Source organism: Herpailurus yagouaroundi, unplaced genomic scaffold (genome assembly GCF_014898765.1).
Source record: "Herpailurus yagouaroundi ecotype Mexico unplaced genomic scaffold, PumYag 199, whole genome shotgun sequence".
In the NCBI taxonomy this organism is placed as follows: domain Eukaryota; kingdom Metazoa; phylum Chordata; class Mammalia; order Carnivora; family Felidae; genus Herpailurus; species Herpailurus yagouaroundi.
This window is the reverse complement of record NW_024412430.1, coordinates 5,057,787-5,073,233: the sequence shown is the minus strand read 5'-3', so window position 1 is coordinate 5,073,233 and position 15,447 is coordinate 5,057,787. Positions and strand designations below refer to the sequence as shown.

Sequence of the window (15,447 nt, the reverse complement as noted above, 5' to 3'; positions counted from 1 at the left end):
CCTCACTCCGTACACAGAAACAATGAACCCATGAAACTCTCATTCAGGTAGAAGACGTGACATGCTTGAGAATGCACTCAATTTCCTTACCTTCAAATTTCTCAAATTCAGTCAAGCTCTTGTTGGGCATGTAACACATTTCTGCCCACTGTCCTGCCAAATTCACTTTTAAGAGACTGACGTGGCTGGACACAGTTGCATTGGCTTTGACTCTTCCCCACTGTGGACCAAACCAGCTAAGATACTCGTGCATAAGGAAGCCTGGTCCTGGCTTTCATCTGGATTCTATTGAGTTCTTCCTCTTCTGCTAAACTGCTTCTCCTCCAATTTTTCTTTCTCGCAACCACATAAGGTACGTGACTTTTATTCACGCCTGTCCTATTTTGTCCTGTTTCTTCCTGATACATTCAATACGTTTTTGCTTACTGAATAAATACCAAGGGAGAGCTGAAAGAACGATCAGATAGATGTAAAATGCCTTAATTAATTAAGACATCAAGTAAAGACGCCGGGCAGGATCCCTGATTGGCATTCGGATTCAGACGTGACTCTAGGATATTGAGCAGTGGCTGCAATTTTTCACCCTTCCGTGGATCCGTGTCCTCTGCTTGTCAATCTGCAGCAACTCCCACGGAGACAGAATGGACTTCCCTGACCCTTGACTTTGGCCAGGGTTGATTTAGCCAACGGGATGTTAGCAGAAGGCAAGCAGAGGCTTAAAACGGGTGTGCCTGGATGAACCTGCCCCCTCGCGCTTCTGCCGTGACTAAGAGAAGAACGTGCCCCACGAGGTCCCTGTGCCAGGGAGGACAAAGTGACGTGAAGACGACCTGGGCCTAGTGCGCACCTTGGGGCCAAGCCTCCTTCCCCGGAGCACATGCCTGAGCTCTTCTAGTACAGTGACACGAGTTTCTCTGAGAGTAAGCTCAGCCTAAATCTGGCTTCCCCACAGACAGACAAGGGATGAGCCCTGGGGTGTTTTGTTACACGGCGATAACTGACTAACGGAATGCAAATCACAGAAAACAACTGGAATAGGTACCTATGACATCGGAAGCCCACGTTCTCTATACTGGTTTATGATTTCCCTGCTTCTGCAAGTTCCAGCTCTTGCCTTCAGCTTTTTTCGTCAAAGAAACGACCTCTATTCCCCTCGTCTTCTGAATAGATTGGAAAAGGTTGAGGCTTTCAGATTTGCTGTGCTCACTGAGCAGTGAGAGATTTCTATGGCACGATAATTTCATCATGCAGGTGTACAACGTATACACAGACATCAGATTCCACCTGGAAGAAAGCCAATCAGATAAACATACATTCCAATAACAGCGACTCCAAATACGTTTGCTGCTGTGTGCGAAGACCGGACGTGTGTGTTTCACGGAAGTCCCCAGAGGTTGGCTGAGAGCAGTCAGAAGCAAAAGTGGTTCCAGTCTGACAGGGCCTTAAGCCTTGTGAGCCTTTTAAAAACAGTTGTTTAACTTAACTATTAACATTGCATATTAGGTATCAAGGTAAGTAATCTCTTAAATTAAAATTCTTCATTAAAAAATGGATTGAATAAATACGTTTTCTCCTCGAACGTTAGACTCTGACTTCAAAAAAAAAAAAGAAAAATGATGGGGCACCAGGGTGGCTCGGTCGGTTGAGCAACCCGACTTCAGCTCAGGTCACGATCAGTCACGATCTCACAGTTTGTGAGTTCGAGCCCTGCGTTGGGCACGTTGCTGTCAGCACAGAGCCCACTGCATATTCTCTGTCTCCCTCTCTCCGTGGGGCTCCCCGGCTCGTGCTCTCTCTCAAAAATAAATGAACCTCTTAAATAAAGAAAAAAAATAGGAAGTAAAATGGGGACATCAGAAGATGGCTGAACTATATACAAATGAACAAAAGTCGTTTCCAAACAAACCAAATTCGCAGGGATAGTACCTAGGACTTTCACTTGATCTTCCCACATTTGATCTCTGCCCGCACTCCCTCGGGAAGCTGACGGACTCATCCTGCCCGACGGCACGAGCAGCGCCTCTGGTTTGCTTAGTCCCAAACCCTCTGCCACCAGGCGTGGCTCACTTCCCTAGTGGGAAGGCTTCTCCAGTTGTGCTCTGTCCTCCCCACAGGGGCTTCTACGCAGAAGACAGCACATGTAGGCGCTGCAGCGCCCCCTGCAGAACATGTGAAGGAAATGCCACCAGCTGCCGTTCTTGCCAAGGAGGCTTCGTCTTGGACCAGGGAGCATGCCGGGAAACCTGCCCCGAGAGGCACGTGGCCATGGACGGGGTGTGCAAGCCTTGCCCCAAGATGTGTCAGGACTGCATCCATGAGCAAACATGCAAAGGTACCGGGGGGCATCCCAGGGGAGGATGTGGCTCTCCCATGCCACCCCCGCTGGGCACTCGGGGGGGGGGGGGGGGGGGGGGGAGGTCCGTGCGGAACGGAAGGAGCCAGTCTCCTTACCTTTAATGGAATAGATCAACCTCTGTGCACGTCACTGAGGACATCAAGAGTGAGACAAAGTCTTTCCATTATGGATTCTGCAAGTGAAGACAGACGAGAACCCCTTTTCTGCATGTGTACTGAGCCCTGGGGGTGTGCCAAGCTATCCCAGGTGCTAGAGATACAGATAAGAACCCAAAGTTCCTGCCTCCTCGAGCTCAAAATCTTACAGGGCAGACCGATACTAATGAAACACAGAGGTAGCCAGAGAATCGCAACTCTTAAAAAAGACGTGAAAGAAAAATTCAGGCAGCAGTTAAGGCTCAGAAGAGCACTCTGGCTAGGAATTCTTTCTCTGGAATTATCTCCAGGAAAGGCTGTCTTGATTTCCTCTCCAGAGTAAGACTCATCTCACTGGCACGGTTCTATCGAAAGGATTCTCTTGGCGCGACTGAAAGCGTTTTCTTGGTTTCCCCCCAAATAAGAGAATGAGTCAAAATCAAAGAAACCCACAATGCCCTCCTCACGCTGAGTAACCGCGTCTATTTCACTGATCTACCCTAGCAGTGAATAAAAAAATTAACTAACGCAAGAATTCCTTAACCACTTGGGGATCGAACAGAGTGCGAGGGGCTCAGTACAACTTTAAAAATCCGTTACAGCCTTCCGGGTTTTCAAACGATACCCCCAGCATCTCCGCCACCGCCGGTCTGCGCCACAGCACTGCGATTTTCTGGAACCTCCAAGGGGCTGATCATTTTGGGCTGGAAACCCTGCACCTTCTCCTCAGGCCCCCCTATGTGGTCTTCTCTCCCAAAGTTTGGAGACGTGGGGGATGCGCCCTGGCAGGGTGGGCTTGGGACGCACACACGTTAACACCCAGGTCGGCGGAGTCCGTGTGGAAGGAATGAATCCCTCTCTCCTGTGCCCCAGGGCTAACTTGCCGTTTCCTCCTCCCCCCCCAGAGTGTATGCCTGAGTCTGTCCTGCACAAGGACATGTGCCATCAGTCCTGTCCCCGCGGCTACTACGCAGACAGACGCCAGTGTGTCCCCTGCCACGAAGACTGTCTGGAGTGTGATGGCCCCTCAGCGGATGACTGTGACCTCTGTGCTGAGTCATCCTCGGTTCTCTATGATGGACGCTGCTTGGAGGAGTGTCCGGCAGGGACTTACTATGAGAAAGAGACCAAGGAGTGCAGAGGTAAAGACTTCCGGGGGCGTGGCCAAGCGCTGCACCCCGGGGCGCCTGACTCAGCTGTGGGTTTCTGCAGAGGGCAGGTGCTGGGGTGTGCAGGGTTCCGGCCCCAGAGCCGTCACCCAAGCCGTTTCCCTCCTGCTCCAGAAAGCAGCTTTTGAATCGGCTCTAACTTATTATGTCTTTTTTTTTTAATGAGTCGCGTTCACAAGCTTTGACCATGTTAACTCTTCTTAATAATAAATCAGGTTGACCCTCGTCACAACAGTGGCTCCGAACTGCTGATCAAAAAGAATTCTCGTGGGGTGCCTGGGTGGCTCGGTCGGTGAGGCGTCCGACTTCGGCTCAGGTCATGATCTCACGGTCTGTGAGTTCCAGCCGCACGTCGGGCTCTGGGCTGACGGCTCAGAGCCTGGAGCCTGTTTCAGATTCTGTGTCTCCCTCTCTCTCTCTGCCCCTCCCCTGCTCATGCTCTGTTTCTCTCTGTCCCAAAAATAAATAAACGTTAAAAAAAAAAAAAAATTCTCCTGTGAAGCTTCCCAGGGGAGATCAGGCTTTGAACGTCACCCAAAATGGAAGCTTTTTTTCTTTTTAACGTTTATTTTTGTGGGGGGGGGGGGGGGGCACAGACAGGGAGACAGAGGATCCGAAGCAAGCAGGCTCTGTGCTGACAGCTGCCAGCCAGATGCAGGGCTCGAACTCACGAACTGTGAGATCATGACCTGAGCCGAAGTCAGATGCTTAACCGACTGAACTACTTGGGCACCTCATATGAGAGGGTTTTGTTTTGTTTTGTTTTGTTTCTTAAAACTTGAAGCCACTGAAGGTTTACAGCAGCATAAGGAAAGCCACAGAGAATTTTCTCAGCGCCTCTCGTCTCCCTCCTCGGTTCCTCCCTAAGATTTCCCTCCTTGACTCATCCGCTTCAGCAGCTCCTTCCCTGGGACCACCTACTCGGCACTTTTAAGTAGAGATCTGCTGTTGTTTGTGCCTCCTTATGTTTGAGCTGGGTATAAACTGTTTGCCTCAGAGCAGGATAAATAAATTGTCTGTTACTAGAATCCTCAAACAAATGAATCATTCCGGGTGAACTTTTCCAGAGTTCCAGGGTTCATTCCAGCTAGGCAGCCGGTCGGAACTTTGCCCCGTGTTGCCACCAAGCAAACACCGGCCAGATAGGCAGAGGGGGTCCCAACAACAGCGGGGGCTTGAGGGCGCGCGCCCGTGGCAGGAAAAACCCAGAACGTCCTCAGGCAAACGTTGTGCATGCCATGGGACAGGAAGATGGAGCTGGCTCCCGAAGTTTCTGCTCTGGCTCTGTGATCTGGGTATACTTTTTTGTGTGTTTGACGGAAGGCACCCTTTAGCGTCAACCTGAAAGAACACGGGCTCAGAAATGCGCAGAGGACGGGGCGGGAGCGAGCCTGGGGGTCCGTTTCCTTGACAGTTTGGCCACTCGGCCGAAGTTCTGAGGTGCCACCTTGCCTGTGCTCGGGCAGGAACAGAGGGTCAATTTCTGGCCCTTTTCTGATGTTCAACAACAAAGGTAATTTGCCACACGGAAGACTTTACAGGCCTCACAGTACGTTTACATGATTTACCTGATTTAATTTTCTCATTGAGAAAGGCCCCTGGTTCCCATCCCCGGTTGCCCATTAGAATCGCCTGGGGAGCTTTAAAACAACAACAACATGGGGCGCCTGGGTGGCGCAGTCGGTTGGGCGTCCGACTTCAGCCAGGTCACGATCTCGCGGTCCGTGAGTTCGAGCCCCGCGTCGGGCTCTGGGCTGATGGCTCGGAGCCTGGAGCCTGTTTCCGATTCTGTGTCTCCCTCTCTCTCTGCCCCGCCCCCGTTCATGCTCTGTCTCTCACTGTCCCAAAAATAAATAAACGTTGGGAAAAAAAAATTTTTTTAAACAACAACAAACAAACAAACAAAAAAACCCCCACACAACCGTACAGATGCCTGGGCTCCCCTCAGGCCAGCTCAACTGTTGGGAACTTGAGGCCTCTCCTTGCTAGGCCAGGGCACCCACCACCAGCCCAAAAGCAGACTGAGGGAAGCTGGGACCGGGAGAAATAAAGATGCAGGGAAGCATCCGGAACCAAGCAAGATCTCCTCTGAGAAACACAAGGGCTTGGGATCCATTCAGACCACCCAAATTATCCACTATGAGGTAGCACAGGCACCTCTAAGAATCCCATACCTATCCCAAGGCACTGGGGCAGAAAGCGCTCTTAGTAAACTCCTGGGCTCAGGCCCTAATCCTGCCCTTTACCAGCCTCAGTTTTCTGATCTAGAGAATACTAATGCTGTGTGTCTACGCATTCAGTGAGCCCTTATTGGGGGCCTGCTATGTGCCGTGCACTCCTCCGGGCCTGGGGAAAAGCGGGGGACGACTCAGGCAGATTCCTGGCCTCACGGAGCTTATGTTCCACTGGGGAAGACAGACTCTAAAGAAGGCAAAAGGAAAAATAAGTCAAGGGAGGGGACAGAATGGAGTCGCAATTGGAGAGAGGGAGCCTGAAGATATCATGGACAAACAGAGGCAACAAACCACACATATATCTAGAAGAGACCGCTAGGCCGAGGGACCAGCAATTGCTAAAAACCCCGAGGGGGGGGAATGAATTGCTGTCATTTTGTTTGTCTAACAGGAATTTACTGAGAGCCTGTTGTGTGCCAGGCCCTCTCACAGGTACTATGCATTCATCAGTGACTACAAAAGGGGCCTCTTTTTTTTTTGGTCAACGGGTAATTGTAACACATCCCAACAATTGTTCCACTAGTGATACGCTCAAGGTGCTCCGGGAGGTCAGTGGGGGACCACACAACAAGAGTTACGGTGGTGACTAGGCCGCACGCACACCATTACTTTATTGCTGTTTTGGTAATTTTGCAAGAAGGGGCTCTCTAGTTATTAGAGAGAACGCTCTACGCAGAGTCCCAAGGGCCGTACCCAACTCACGGCCCCCTGCCCTTGGCCCAGAGCCCTAGAAATCTCTAAAGGAACTGAGGAAGGAACGTGAACACACCCTCCAGGGGCGCCCTGGCCCTCTCTCACTGTGTCTCCTGCCCGCACCCCGCCCACAGAGTGTCACAAGTCTTGCCGGACCTGCTCGTCGCCTGGGACCTGCACCACCTGTCGGGAAGGCCTGGGGTTGGCCAGCCACGGACGCTGTGTGCCTCACAAGGAATGTGCCCCCGTTGAGTACTGGGATGAGGCTCTGGGATGCAAGCCCTGTCATGCTAAGTGTTTCCGCTGCACCGGGCCCGCAGAGGACCAGTGTCGCACCTGCCTGAGGGACAGCCTTCTTCTCAGTGAGTTGCTTTTCCTCTGGGGCGGGCTCTCTCTCCCTCCATGGGGGAAACTGCCTTGCACGATGCCTGGGGCCCGGTCGATGGGTAGGGTCTTTCTAATTTTTCACTTTGTATTTGGAACATGTTCAAACCTATAGAAAAGGCAAAAGCGCAAAGAACGCCACACGGGTGCCCTTTACCCACTTGACCCGCTGCTAATCTTGCACCCCGTCTGCCCGATCGCGAGCGTGGTCTGTCTCTGTCAATGTGAATGCCACGATATATTTGTTTCCGACCACAGTACAGTTGTCAATGCACGTGAATTTAGCATCAAGACTATTTCATCTGTTTTCTAATTTTGGCAATCCCCCTGTAGACCAAGGTCCAGTCTCCAATCAGGTACTGCTTCTAGCTGCCATGAGTCTGAGGCCCCCCACTTAACCTGAAACGTTGCCACAGACGTTTTTTTTCTATATAATATTGGGATTTGAGAAGAATACAGCCCCTATCCCTCTGTTGACGTCTGTGCGAAGTTTCCCACGATGAGACAGAGATCATGCATTCTCAGGCCAAAATGCTTCACAGGAGGCATCGCGCCCTTCTGGAAACCCAGGATGTTCCCCTGCCCCTCATCAGTGAGGCGAACCACGGCCCTCTGTTCAAGGTGCTGTCCGATGTGTCCACTGCTTAGTTACTATTGTCCCTCGCAATTAATAAGCAGTCCGTGCAGGGACGCTTTACGAACATGCAGGCATTCACCCCCTCATCAAAATTTCCCCTTGAGTTTGCATCCGCTGATTAATACGTCTTCTTGAAGTATGGCACGGTCTGAGGATGGCCACCTCCAGCAGATCATATTCGAAGGTCACGGCTAGTGTGAAGCGATGCTCTCGGGTTCCCAGGGATCCCATGATTAAGCGTAACACGGGTATGGGAGAACAAAAATGAAACAAAGCTCACTCAGCTAAGAGAAGGAACAAGGGAGGGGCACAGGAGAGAGGGAAGGAGAGGGATATTCTGAAGACCTGGAAGGTGTTAGTGTCTATCTGGACCCAGGAGACCTGAGAAGGACAGCATTGACAAGGACATTGTCCCCTTCGCCAGCATCCTCCCCCCCCCCACCATGGTTCACTCTGGGGAGTGCGTAGAGGAGGGCTGGGAGACGTGTGTCCTACTTGATACGACAGACTCTTTTCCTTCCTTGGCAGATACGACCTGCGTGCAGGACTGCCCCGAGGGCTACTACGCTGATGAGGACAGCCACCAATGTGCGCCCTGCCACAGCTCTTGTAGGACGTGTGAAGGGAGACGCAGCACGCAGTGCCTCTCCTGCCAACCAAGCTCGTTCCAGCTGCAAAAGGAGTGCCTGCCCCAGTGCAGGCAAGGGTAAGGTGCTCGCTACCCGCTTCCCTATTTGATCCCAAAGCCACTCCAGATATCACCACTGGCAAACCTTCCCCGTGCAGACATCGAAGCTAAGTTACAGAACACCTGACTGAAGCCTCAATGCTGGTAAGAAATGAAGACGAGAGTCCAACCAAGGTCTCATGGTCTCTAAAGGATTTCGGCTGGTTCGTAGTAATGGATGAGGACGTGGGAGAGGCGAGCGACCCAGTGAAATAACACGAGACGCCAATCATCAGGTCAGGCTCACGTGCCAAACTTTGCTACTGATTTCGAGGTACAAGCCATCACAAGGCAGAGGCAAAGGATTCTTCCCCCAGAGCAGTCTTAAGACCATAAATGTAGGTTCTTTCTCTTTTGCATTAGGATTTGTTCTGTTGGCGAGATCAAAGTGATGTGTGGGGCGCATTGATTTTACAAAGGGAACCATTTCAGTTACATATCCCCATTTATACCCTACCAGTGCTCCAACCTACCACGGCCCCATAAATCCATTATTTGCAGGTTTAGTTCCCATAAGCAATGTAGGGACACTGCTACGTTCTCCTAAAAGCCCCTTGCATATGAGAACTCTATTATTTTTTGCTAGGAAAATCTCTGCGTGTATTTATCAGGGCGTCGGGCTACCACCTTATTTGAAAGATTTGACCGGGGCATCCCTCCCCGCCCCCAACCCAGGAATCACCAATAAAGAGACAGGATGATTACGGGCCTGTTGCTGATTCTTCCTTCCCAATCGGTAACCGAAGGCACCGAGAGTTTCCGGACCCAAAATGAAAGCCTGTAACCTCAGACTTTCCCAAATGCTTCTGCCCAGATTGGACATCACTTTTCTTTTCTTCAGTTTCTATAGCAGCTACTGCCTGCGTTACTCATTGTAGTCCTTATACACTGCCCTGTGTTTTGATTTACCTCGTCCATTCGCTCATTCATTCATTCGACACATGTTTAATAAAGAACACCTTGGAGGTGTGAGTAATGCGAAGATGTTGACCTTCAAGAATGTATGCTTCTTTTATATTTCTTACCAAGAAAATTACGAGCGCCTGGAAAAAAAACCAGCCTCTTATTTTTTCGCACATATTGCTACAATACTCAGCACAAAGTCACACACATTAGCGGCCCTCAAAAACACCAGCCATATAAATCAAGGAAGAAAGGGCCCTACCGAACAAGAGAGGCGATGGGGCCACCTGGCTTAGCCTTTGATCTTCATTCCACAAGGTGCCTGAAAAGATGGGAAAGGAATCACCATCTTCCTCAAATCGAGTCATTAAATACTCCTATACGCAAGAGGGTGTAATCTTGTGATCTCAACTGATTGTAGACCATGGAGTTAAGAAGACAGATGTTCCATTGTAAAGTTACCCACGGAGAGGAGACACACAGGTTGCCATAAATCTCTTTAATGGGGAACAAATGGGATATTAATGAGGTATAAGTGGAGATATTTAACGGAGATTGTCCCTTTTTGTAAAATCAGTGTCCCACATACATTACATCTGAGATGTGTTAAACCTCTTTGCCTTGGAAAGGCAGGTATATGATCTTCTGAACCCTTTGCCAACACATATAGTTATGTTAGTGTTTAACCTCGGAGCAGGTTTTTCAAGACTCCCATTATTGTTTGTATTTATGCACAAAATCCTCTTCCGGGCATTGAGGATCTGGGCATCTCATAGCCACCTCGTGCAAGCAGTGGTATCGTACTCTTCTTTTAATCGTATCTAGTAACTCCCCCCCCCCACCATCTTTCACTCTTTGATAATTTTTTAAATTTTTTTAATGCTTATTTATTTTTGAGACAGAGACAGAGCGTGAACAGGAGAGGGGCAGAGAGAGAGAGGGAGACACAGAATCTGAAACAGGCTCCAGGCTCCGAGCCGTCAGCACAGAGCCCGATGCGTGGCTCGAACCCACGAACTGTGAGATCATGACCTGAGCTGAAGTCGGATGCTTAACCGACTGAGCCACCCAGGCGCTCCTCTTTGATAATTTTTAAAACCTACTAGGTATTAAGAAGCTTTCTTCCCCACAGTTCTTATTGATGCTTTTCATCTTAAAAACCCATCACGTTAGTAAAACACATTCATGCTGCTTTAGAGTTTACGAAGTATTTCTACTCAGAATATATTTTTATACGATGATTTAGTTCTCCACTAATCCTATGAGATTGATGTTATTCTCTCCGTATTAAAAATGAGGAAACTGAGGCTCAAAGAGGTTACGTGACTTGCCCAAAGTCGCAAAGCTTCTAAAACACAGTGGAGCCAAGACTAGAAATCAGATCTTCTGACTTCAGCCTGTATATTCTCTGGGTGGGCAAGTGCGGATTTCTACCTTGCACTGTGGCTCTCTTTTGAGCCTCCTGTGGGCTTTATCAACCCTTCACTTCATGACTGAAGTTTCCCCTTGTGTTCCTTTCATGACCCTGTCTCTCTCATACCCCAGTCCTACTGATTGACTTGTGGTAATTGTTCCTCACCCACCCGTGGAAGGTAAAACAAGGCTTGACCGCTGAGGTACAGGTGCATTCACTCAGGTCAGTGTCAGGTGGCTGAGTAAGGCAGACTCAGCCATGGCCTTAGTTTCCAACAAGTTAGTGGAACTGAAAGAAACTTTAAGGAACCTAATGTGGCAGATAGTTTCACGCCAGAGAAGCCAAGGGCAGACCTTCCAGTTTCTAGGATAGTTTCAGTGTGCCAATGTCCAGAGATGCCAAGGAGGGTCAGATGAGCTCTAGAAGTTCATCTTTGTCCACGATTTCTTTCCTCTCGTCTATCTTACTTGAAATATTCTTATTTACTTTGCGCTGCTTTGCTATAGCGGTATTTACCAGGTAGGTTGAAATCACATTACCCCACTTCGCTAGCTGTTTGACATTGAGCCAAGTGGTCTAAATTCTCTGAGCCTCAGTTTTTACATACATAAAATAGGGACAATAATACCTGAATCGTAAGGTTTGCTTTGAGGTTTAACATACAATTCATAATTATCACTAACACGCATTATTTATAATGTGCCAGGCAATGTTGTAACTATTTTCTCAGTAATAACTTATTTAATTTTAGCTGCTAACGTTAAGCCCCATATGACGACCTGAGACAGAGACGTCGTGTGAATTGGCCAAAGTCGCACAGCTCATGCCTGGAACAGCTTGGCTTTGACCCCATGCAGTCTTGTTCCAAAAGGCAAGCTCCTGACTGTCACGCTCTAGTGTCTCAGTTCTAGGTTCAATAAAGGGAACTAATGTTTACGAAGTCCCTAGCGTACGATCGGGTACGCAGTAAAAAGTTAACCAACAGGGATTATTGTTACGTCAGCCTCCAAAAATCTTTCCGACGAGGTTACACCTGTTATTGTGTAAACATTAGCATCACGCACATCATCTCCCAGGTCAAGATTATTTTTTTTAATTGAGGCACCAGAAGAATCACTCAGAGGTACATTTAGAACATCCTCCATAACCGGATCCCATTCTACAAAACCTGAGACTTGAATGTTCAAGTGGAGAAGCATATAGGTATAAGGAAGTGAACAATTATCATAACTCTGCAACATACGATAATTCCTAGGTCCTTTCGTATGTGTTACCTAATTTAGTACTCACAAATAGCAAGGAAGGGATTACAGTGCCCAATTTAAAGATACGAAAACAGAGAATCATTAGGTTTGTTAGTATCATTACAGGCATACCTTGGGGATACTGCAGTTCACTCCCAGACCACTGCAGTAAGGTGACTATCGCAACAGAGCAAGTCAAATGAATGTTTCGGTTTCCAAGTGCATATAAAAGTTGGGTTTACACTATACCGTAGTCCATGAAGCGTGCAAGAGCATGACGTCTAAAAGAGCGATGTACGCACCTAAACTGAAAAATATTGTAGTGCTAAAAAATGGTAGCCATCATCTGAGCTTTCAGTGAGCCACTGTCACTGAGTGACAGATCACCGTAACACGTATGATAATGAGAAGATTTGAAATATTGCGAGAATTACCAAATCGTGACAGAGGCACGGGGTGAGCAAATGGCATTGGAAAAAATGGTGCCAAGAGACTTGCTCAACGCAGGGTTGCCACAAACCTCGAGTTGGTAAGAGGCACAATGCTTGCAAAGCGCATAAAGCGAAGCGTGGGAAGAGGAGGGGTGCCCTGTGGTAATGTATCTACTGAGTACGGTTAGCGAGTCGAGCCTAAAGTCCCCCAACTCGGAAACAATCACCGTCTGGCTAACCTCGATTTTCCCGCCACACCCAACCCAAGAGCAAAGCCTGGGATTCAGTCTTCGCTTCCGCACTTGGTTTCAGATACTACGCAGAAGAAGCCACCGGACGGTGTGAGAGGTGCAGCAGGAGTTGCAAGGCGTGCCGGGGCCCACGGCCCACCGACTGCCTGTCTTGCGATACGTTTTTCTTCCTGCTCCGCTCCAAGGGAGAGTGTCATCGCACCTGCCCAGAGCATTACTACGCGGATCAAAACACACGGACGTGTGAGAGATGCCACCCAACTTGCAGCAAATGCAGAGGTGAGGGTGTACCTGTCACTTTGCATGTGTGGAGGGAAAAATGAGAAGGTCTCCTTTGTGCTTGGCCCCTGTTTTGTTTTGTGTTGTCTTGTTAGTTTTATTTGGAGAGAAAGAGGGGGAGGGAGAGAAAGAGGGGGAGAGAGAGAAAGAGAGCATGCTGGGGAGGGGCAGAGAGGGAGAGAGAAATTCCCAAGCAGGCTCCACGCTGACAGCACACAGCCCGATACGGGGCTCGATCCCATGATCCTGAGATGACATCAAGGGTCAGATGCTTAACCGACAGAGCCACCCAAGTGCTCCATTAGCCCTCTCTTTTTTCACCACCTTTGGAGGTTCCTCTCTCTTACCAATCCAGCCAAAACTCTCCAGCACCCTCCGTTCAGCATCAGCACCCTCCGTTCTCACTCAGCTTCTGCATCTGCCCTGCCCAGGCTGCCCTGCATTACATTTCTGCCTCTGCAGACCCTCCCAACCTTCCAGGCCCAGATACAGGCATCATCTCCCCCTGGAGGTGTTTCCCACCTGCGCTGTCCTCCTCCTCTACTTGTTGAACTTGGATTCTGGGTAGGGCATTTTATTTCTATTACTTCAACAACTACTTAAGATGTCTGCCTCCAGCTCTCCCAAATTCCATTGTTACTTTCCTGATACCTACTTCTCTGTCCAAGAGAACCCTAAAATCAACATGTCCCAGAGTAAACCCAACCTGGGCTTCCTCCGATAGTCATGCTGTTAATAGACCCACTGTCCAACGACCTATCCAGGTTTGATACCTTAACGTTATCCTTCTCTTGCCTCTTGCCCAACCCACCTACCCTCCAACAAAGATGAACTTCAAGGTCTGCTGATTTTCTCTCCTAAGCATTTTTTTTAACTCAGATCTCTTCATTTTTACTATCCTTGTTCTCCATTTTCAGCATGTCTCAGCCAACTTTCTGAAGTACCAACACGTGAGCTCGACTCCAGTCTTGCCACCCCCCTTCCCCAACTCATCCTGTATAGTAATGCCAAAGCAATAAAAAATCCACATCTGCTGGGCACTGAAAACAATCAGGATGAATTATTCTCAACATTTAAGAAATGCCTCCAACAACGTGTTAGTTGTTAAAACTCATCAGATTAATATTGACAGTCGGGAAGGTACATTTCTGCTATCCTTTTCTTTTTTTTTTTAATTTTTTTTCAACGTTTATTTATTTTTGGGACAGAGAGAGACAGAGCATGAACAGGGGAGGGGCAGAGAGAGAGAGAGGGAGACACAGAATCAGAAACAGGCTCCAGGCTCTGAGCCATCAGCCCAGAGCCCGACGCGGGGCTCGAACTCACGGACCGCGAGATCGTGACCTGGCTGAAGTCGGACGCTTAACCGACTGCGCCACCCAGGCGCCCCTCTGCTATCCTTTTCAAAAGTATTTTGGTTAATTAGTTTGGCCCCTTCTGTATATAAATTTTATACTCAGTCACATTTCATTCAAAAAAAATCCCCTGGGTATTAATTGATATAGCACTGAATTTATTTGGGAAGAAAAATCCATCTTTATGATCCTGGGTCATCACATTGATGAACATGGTATATCTCTGCAATCTATGCATTTACTTTTTGTCTTTCAATAAACTTCCAATAAATGTGGGGTTTTTTTGTTTTACTTCTTAAAAGGTAATTATATTCTTTCCCCAGTCAGTCCTTTTAGCTTATGATCTCACCTCTCCTTCCAGGTACTCTAGAACCCAGAACCACCTAGAACTACTCAGCAGCCAGCAAACATGTCACACTCTTTCATGCTTCTGTGCCTTTTGTCCATGTGTTTCCTCTTCCTGGAAAACAACCCTGTAGGAAACACTCAACTTACAAGGAAACTTACAAGACCCAGTTTGAAGGTCATCTCCTCTGAGAGGGAGGCTTGTCTTAGTCCTCCCAGAAATGTTCTTCCTTCTTCTTGATTCTGTAATATGTCCTTTATTATAGCCCTTTTTACATTACATTTTAATTAAACATGTCCATCTCTCCTACTAATTATGAGACCCTCAGGGCTCAGATTCTACCACCGTTATTTCATATACCCTATTCTAGCCTAGACTGTACAGATAGTAAGTGCTCATTCAGTGTTTGCTGAATGAATGAATGGATGAATGAATGAACAGAAAACAAATCCTAAAGTCTTTTTGCAAATTGGAGAATTTTCAATTACGAGATCTTCAAACGTTGCTCCTCCACCCTTTCCTCTAATCTCTTTTCCTGGAATTCCTTAGTTAATGTCACTCAGGGTGTCCCAATCTCTAGGTCTCTTACCTGCTGTGTATATTTTTATTTCTTTGACTCTCTATGCTTCATACTAGGTTGACTCTTCAGAGCTTTAGTCCATGTCTCTAATTTGTTCTCTGTGTTTAATCTAAAGTCCAGCCCATCTATTATTGTAGTTCTTTTTTAATTTAAATGACTTACTTTAAAATTTTTTTAATTATTTATTCTTTATACCCATCTCTTTTGTTTCATATGTAAAAAGTTTATTAGAGTAGAAGAATAGAAAGGAAGAATAGTAGGAAAGCTCTCTTTACAGAAAGGAGACGTTCGAAAGTGAATGCCCTCCTTA

General features: G+C 48.0%; 1 protein-coding gene across 1 annotated transcript in view; it reads left to right on the top strand.

Annotated features, from left to right (window-relative positions):
• The window catches only part of PCSK5 (proprotein convertase subtilisin/kexin type 5), a 471,153-nt gene that overhangs the window by 438,613 nt on the left and 17,093 nt on the right, over positions 1-15,447 (top strand). Inside the window, exons 31-35 of the mRNA XM_040449255.1 lie at positions 2,115-2,332; positions 3,396-3,632; positions 6,721-6,948; positions 8,136-8,313; positions 12,639-12,856. Of these exons, the coding sequence (XP_040305189.1) occupies positions 2,115-2,332; positions 3,396-3,632; positions 6,721-6,948; positions 8,136-8,313; positions 12,639-12,856 (1,079 nt within the window). The remainder of the gene's footprint in view (positions 1-2,114; positions 2,333-3,395; positions 3,633-6,720; positions 6,949-8,135; positions 8,314-12,638; positions 12,857-15,447) is intronic.